General features: G+C 42.7%; 1 protein-coding gene across 1 annotated transcript in view; it reads right to left on the reverse strand.

Annotated features, from left to right (window-relative positions):
• The window catches only part of C4H12orf56 (chromosome 4 C12orf56 homolog), an 81,523-nt gene extending 80,167 nt beyond the window's left edge, over positions 1-1,356 (reverse strand). The window contains exon 1 of the mRNA XM_047551289.1: positions 885-1,356. Within this exon, the coding sequence (XP_047407245.1) occupies positions 885-1,322 (438 nt within the window). The 5' untranslated portion in view covers positions 1,323-1,356. The remainder of the gene's footprint in view (positions 1-884) is intronic.
• Positions 1,357-7,159: the final 5,803 nt, after the last annotated feature.

Below are 7,159 nucleotides of genomic sequence, written 5' to 3' on the forward strand. Positions count from 1 at the left end.
CAGAGACTCAGGCAAGGAAAAAGTAAAAGGAGACTAGACATCTGTCCCCAGTGGAAAAAGGAAGAACACTCCTGAAGAGCAGTGCAGACAAAGGGACTGGAGGTTGGGGGAGAACAATAATCAGAAGACCATACTTCCAACTGTTGCTGGTTTATAAAATACATCTGTTCCTGAAGGAAAGAAATACAGTAGCAGCATACTAAAAACTGGGACAAGAAGGGGCTGTGTCACATTGTATTTCCTTCAGGGCTTAGCTCTGAAGACACTCCTTCCAGGAACTTTTCCCAGCATGCCCTGAGCCCAATTTGGATCCAGAGACCGGCCTGAGATTGCCAAGCATCCTGTGCATATTTCCTTTATGCATCATTCATTCATTCACTTACTTATTGGGGTGCACCTAGCATGATTTAAGAGTTGGGGACAATAACAGTAAACAAGGTATAATAGCCCAACACACGGCTTTATTTGCTTTGGTGTCGTCTTTCTGTCCCTCTCACAACAGCTTCTAGGAAGAGGTGCTATTTGGTTTTTGCCTTCTCCAGTTCTAGCACAGTGCCTGCACAGACTAGGTGTTTAATGTACAAAAGAATGACTTTAACGCGTATTTTTGATCGGTGCTGTTTTCAAACCTGTAGCCCAACGGAAGGGAGTGGGGAACGGGGGCGGGGAACACCTCGAGAATGCGAAAGACATCTCCACTCGGAGTTATCCTGCCATTCGCAGCTTTCCGGTGTAGCTGCGGGTCCAGAAAGCAGAGTGCGGAGTCCTGGGCAGGATGGGGAAGGTCTTCCTCCTCCTTCCCGAGTGCAGGAGGCTGGGACTGGGGACCCATGAAGGGGGTCTTCCTGCGCCTCCGAGCCCGCCTACAAGCCCGCTCTCCTCACCAAGTCAATGGCCACGACGTCCCGCAGCGCCACGACCCGCCGGATGGATTTGGGCGGGTTCTCGGTCAAGTAGATGAGCCGGTCGCTGAGCACCACGTACTTGAGGGTGTGCCTCTCCGAGTCTGACACCACGATGCACGGCTCGTAGGCGCGGATGGCATCGTAGACCTGGGGTGGCAGATGCCGCCTCAGGAACGCATCCAGGCGGCTGTTCGTGCGTGCGGGGAAGCCGGACTGAGCCCGGCTGGCCATGTAGTGCCGCCGCCGGGCCAAGTGCCCGAACCCCGGGCACCTCCCACGGTGGAACCCGCGCGCGCCACAAAGCAGCCGGCCAGCTGCGGCCACCGCCCCGGGCGTCGGGAGCAGGGCCCCCGGCTTCTGGAGCCACTCCCGGGTCTGGTTCTCGGGAGCCCGCCCCCGCGCGGTTCCGCCCCTCATCTTTGTCCTAACCTCAGACAGCAATGGGCGGGGCAAGGCGCTGGTCCTTCAGGAGGTGGGGACCAGCACCTTCAGTTAATCGCCGCGAGCACGCTGCGAAGAGAAGACTGTTTAGGGGCGCTCCTGTCCCTCCCCTGCCCTCCGGCCAGCCCCCTTCCCGCCTGCACTAGCTATCGCGGATCACACCATCTCATACAAACTTTATTAGATAAGAGGAAAACAGTTTTAATCTGGTTTCCTGTTAAAAACTTGAAAAAGATGAAATGCCGATTTATCTTTTTAGAACCCTATTAAGACACGGATTAAGCATTTGATTATAACATTAGCTGGTATAGCTCTCTAGTTTTGTCTTGGGTGTAAACACAGGTCTTCTTTCTCCATCTAGTTAAAAGCTCTCTGCAGGAAGGGATTCTTATAAATGGTTTGGGCACACCCAAGCCTACCAAGGGATGTTGTGTTCTGGCTGCTCAGGACCTTCTGGGTAAGATGAAAGCCTGGGCGAATTCGGCACTTGAAAAGTTGAACCTGGCAGATTGAAGAACGGTGGTTACATAGCCCTGAAGGTGCAGTGATAAAAGTACTGTTTGGTTTTTATAGGCCAGGAATAACATAAAATTAGGTCAACGAGATGAAAGGGGCACAACAGAAAGTTACCCTATGTGAGCACTTCCATTTGTATTTCAAAACCTAGAAAAGTCTTTCTCTTCCCTTGCCCATTCACACAAAGGCCTGACAATGAACCACATTATTGTTCCAGCTGCTTGGAACTCTGAATCAAAATGTGATATTCTTTATGATAATTGATATTCCCCTTCATATTTTTCTATTTATACTGTATGTTGTAAGCAATTTCAAATCCTTTGTGGAAAGAGAGTGTATAAGTGTATTACAATGTATATACAGATATTGTAGACTACGCGCCCCAAAAAGGAAAGGGGAATGCTTGGGTCTGATTACACTTAAGATCATTCTGAGGAATTGAATAACAGCAAAGAAATGGGAATATCATACCTTGGAAAGACTGTATTTGGTAAGAATAGGAGAGAAGTGCCACCTGCTGGCAAAATCTTAAATGGTCTCCGAATTTGGAGTTTTCTTAGAAACTGATCATTTGTCTGACTCTCCCATTAACTTGGTGCAGTGACCACACCATCCGTTACAAACTTTGTTGAAAAAGGAAGCTGCATGGCTAGTCCCTCTAAAGTAAAGAGTCTTCATTACCTAAACCACTCTTTTTTACTTGTTCGCCTTTCCCCATCAAGAAAGAATCTGAGAGGCAAATGACACCAACAGAGGTTGGAAAGTGAGTGAGGCCCAAGTAGGGGGAAAGGTCTCACTCCAGGTCACTATTATTTCAGGTTCCTTGCATCCTATCCACTTCCCAGGACTAAGAGAAAGAGAGTGACTAAACTAGGACCAGAAGAGGCAGTATACCTGATTTACTGCCATTATGAATAAGCTTATAGTGACAAAGGCACGAAGTTTAACACACCTTACCATAAAGCACCCAAAGAAGGGAATTTGTCACCGGGATTGGTGATCAAGGTGACCTCAGTTAAATTTTTAACTTTGGGGCACATAAAGATGACAGTATCATAGTTTCCAGGTATTCCGTGTTCTACACGGTTGCCAAGGTAACAAAGGTTACTGTATTTGGAGCCAGGAAAACTGGATTAGAGTACTAACCCTGCATTTGGCACCGATTCAGAGCAATTAAGCACTTAATAGATATTTCTCATTTAAACTACCAAAAGAAGGAGAGCATTGCCCCCTGGAGCTAATCCCCAAAGGCACTCTCCTTGACTTTCCTCAGAATAGGATGGTCTTGGGTCCAGAGATGGTCCATGCGGTTGATCTGAAAGGACAGTAGTTATGAGCATAAAACTGTGGATGAGCTCAGACGAGCTGAGTTCAAATCCCCAGTAATAGGTAGATATAAAGAACCTGAATTTTTAAAGGTGTCTGATTTGCACACCTCATAGTGAATAATTAATACTTAGTCATGAATACTGTCCATTTAAATATCTACAATTAGTAATCAAATGATACAGAGAGATGTTATTATAATGAAGTATAAGAACATGCAAATAGTTTGGATTAAAACATGTTTTCTTTTACTGAATAATGCTCTAGTACTCAACCCTACCTCTCAGGCTTCCTGCTACCATACACACACTTCCTCTAACAGAAATCAGTAACTGGACCAGGACCAGTAAAGACAATATACATGATCTGTTTCCCAACTCCTTCCATGAAGCCTATCATGAATGAGCTTTTGTTAACAATGGCATTGGAAAAAAAACAAAACAAAACACTGAAACGAAGCATATCAACAGAATCTGACACAGGATTCAGTGGCTATCAGCTCACAATTATGATATTTTGGGGTACAACTAAAAATCTCACAAATATATAGTAAGAAACTACTATGCACAAACAAAATCAGAACACCTTGTCTTTAAGAATTGACTAAGCCGTGTATGGTGGCACATGCCTGTAATCCCAACAATTTGGGAGACTGATGAAGGGGGATCATAAATTTGATATCCATTTCAGCAATTTAGGGAGACTAGTATCAAAAAATAAAAAGGGCTGTAGGCGTATCTCAGGGGTTAATCACCCCCCTGAGTTCAATCTCCTGTACCAAAAAAAAAAAGAAAAAAAAAAAAAAAAGAAGAAAAAAGAATTGACAGCATGAAATAAAAAAACAAACATCAAAGAAATGGACAAGCACATGCCTGATTAAAGTAATATGGAAAGGCCTCATGAGGGAGGTACATTAATATAACCCTTCCTTTTTTTTCTGATTTTGAAAGTAGTACATGGTCACCGTTGGGAATTTTTAAAAATCCAAAAATGAAATCATCCCACATCCTCAGTACCTAGGAATCGCCATTTCAAGTAGTCATTGAAGTCCTAGAGAAGCTTTGATGTTCTAATCCAAAGCAAAAAAACAAAAGAAGGAAGGGAAAAAAAAGTAAAGAATGGAACAGAACAGAGAGATGTAATAAACAATACACTGCAATAGAACATGGTCATTGAACATAAAGGGCACAAAAGTGGTCCTACCAGTTTGGAGATATTGAGATGTTGGGAGAAAAAGCAAGAACAAGAGGCTGTCTCACCAGCACCTCAACTTTGGTTTTACACATTGTCTTAGTCAGTTTAGACTATTATGGACAAATTGCCATAGATTAGGAAGCTTAAACATTTATTTCTCACAGTTCTGTAGTCTGTATTCATTTAATCCATTGCAGGCATGTTACAGTTGAGGTGCTGGTGAGACAGGTAGGTATCTGGGAAGTTGGGAGTACAGAATATTCGAACAAGAAGAATATAATTGGAGGTCATCATCATAGCATTGAATGTTGAAACTAGAAAGAGATAATTATTGAGAGAGCAAGTATAGGCAAAAAATTGTATGACTTAAACATGGGCTTGAGGAAGACATGTTAAGCAGTCAAAGTAGAGATGTGGTGAAGAAGACAAGGAAGAGTGGTCAAAAGTAAAAAGAAATTAATAAAAAAAGTCAGAAGAGGTGAGAATTTCAAAAAGGAAAGAGTAAACAGAAAAGCTGAAAGGAATTAATGAATAAAATGAATAAAACTGGTCACTAGGTTGGATAATTTGTAGGAGTAATTAATAGAATGATGTATGAGAACAAATTACAAAAACAGAAGGAAAGAAAGAGTAAATGTAGATGAAAAAAAGTGTATGCTAGAAACAAGAAATTCCTAATCATGAGTCCACAGTTCTAACAGCCCATTTACCACCTGTGTTAACTTAGGCGGCAGTACTTAAAATAGATTCACCTGATCATGTCTGTTCCATCCCTACAATGTTAAAGAGGAACACATTTAAAAAGATATTGGAAACCATAATTAAATAAACACACAAATTATCATAATTCTTTCAAGTACTCTAGCAATTGAAAGAAAAGGAGTAGGGAACATGAACAAATTAAGTTTTGTTGTTATAAGAAAAGAACCTCCTTGGGCTGGGGATACAGCTCAGTTGGTAGAGTGCTTGCCTGTCAAGCACAAGGTCCAGGGTTCAATCCTGACACTGCAAAGGGCCTCCTTGGGATAGAACCCAAGGCCTTGAACATTCTAGGCAAGCCAGTAAAACTTACTTTTTATAATAGTAAACCTTACTTTTAAATAAATTGAGGGGGTCATTTGGCCCAGATAAAAACTTTGTTTTATGATTAAAAAAAAAAAAAAAAAGCGGGGGGGAGGCTCTGAGTACATTTATAGGAAGAAGAACTTAGTACTAGAGTTCTACAATGTCAACGGCCTTGATGGACCTTCATTTGAGAGACAGACTAGGAGCACAGACCCCTAAGAGTCATACAGTAAATTTGAATCACAGCTCTGCTAATTGACATCTATACACTTTGTTTCTGACATATAAAACTAATAGTAACTATCTCCACAAAGTTGTGTGGATTAAAGTATAGATACATAGAACTGCCACAAAAATGTTCAAAAACATTGACAAGACATAAAAGCATTGCCATACGCAAGTTACATACCTTATGTTAAAATAATGGTAGTGTTATTTGTCAAGATTTTGATAACTAGGATCTTATGTTGGCCTAAGATGAAAAACTGTCTCTTCATGGGCAGGGCAGCCAGAATATGAAATGATTGAGTGTGAGTGCCTTCTCAGGTACTCTTTAGTTTGTTTCCACTCAGTGCTTCCTTATTTGTTCTGAAATAATACACGTTTATAAACCTGAGAGAGATTGTTACTAGGTATACTAAGCTATAGTCCCTAGTTGAGCATCACAGCTAACATAAGAATCCATGCAATGATTTGTTCATTGAGATGTAGCTACAGACTGGCGCTAGGCTAGATTCTGGCAATACTCAGAAATAAGACAGGAATTCTAGTCTGTCAGTTTAAACAAGAAAGTAAAAAATCTGATGCAAAAGTGATTCAAAAGATATTTTGTATATTAAATGTTATGTGTAATGAACATGGTGATCACTGAATAAATGCAGCTGTTGATACACAAATTTTATTTTCTCTTCCCATTCCTTTCCCTATTCCACTCCCAAGTTTTGTTTGTTCGCTGCACTCAGTGATTGCAGTCAGTCTATATTCAGTATATACTGAATAATCAACAATGAAACCTAAATATTGAGCGCTTATTGTGTGACAAACACTTCTAAACAATCCTCAACATCCCCCATCTGTTACTATCCCATTTTACAGATGAGTAAAATGAAGTACAGGCAATGTAACAGGCTTGAGGTCAACTGCTGCTGAAGAGTAGGCCTTGGGATTCAAAACGAGACGGCTTGGAGCCCACAACTGCCTCTAAGCAGAATTAACAAATTAATAACCGAATAAACGAAGCAACTCTTAAAACCAACGGGAAAAAACGATGAACAGGCATTCCTACAAATGCTGTCGTTTTTATGGACAAAATGTAGATATCTGTTTAAAGTGAACTCGTGGATCCTCACGCTCGTGGATTCCAGACACGTGGAACTACCGAAAAGGAATTGACACGTGGTTTGAACCACGTCATCCCGATCTCTGGAACTCAGTTCTCTAACCTATCAACTACTTGACAAAGCCTTTCTGGAAAAGGGAATCCTACCCCACGGCTCAAAGCCGGCACAGACAGGACTCAGGAAACCGGGTCGGGAGGACGGGGGAGGGAACCGTAGCCAGATGCCCCATCCCGGCATGCACCATCGCCCCGACGACCCCGCCTCCTGGCGAGCAGCAGGGAGCGCGTATGCGCCCTGCCGCCCGGAAGCGCTGGCTGCACATTGCATGCTGGGAGTTGTAGGCCCCCGGCCCCAGCCCGCGGGCTGCCGTCC

Source organism: Sciurus carolinensis, chromosome 4 (genome assembly GCF_902686445.1).
Source record: "Sciurus carolinensis chromosome 4, mSciCar1.2, whole genome shotgun sequence".
NCBI lineage: Eukaryota > Metazoa > Chordata > Mammalia > Rodentia > Sciuridae > Sciurus > Sciurus carolinensis.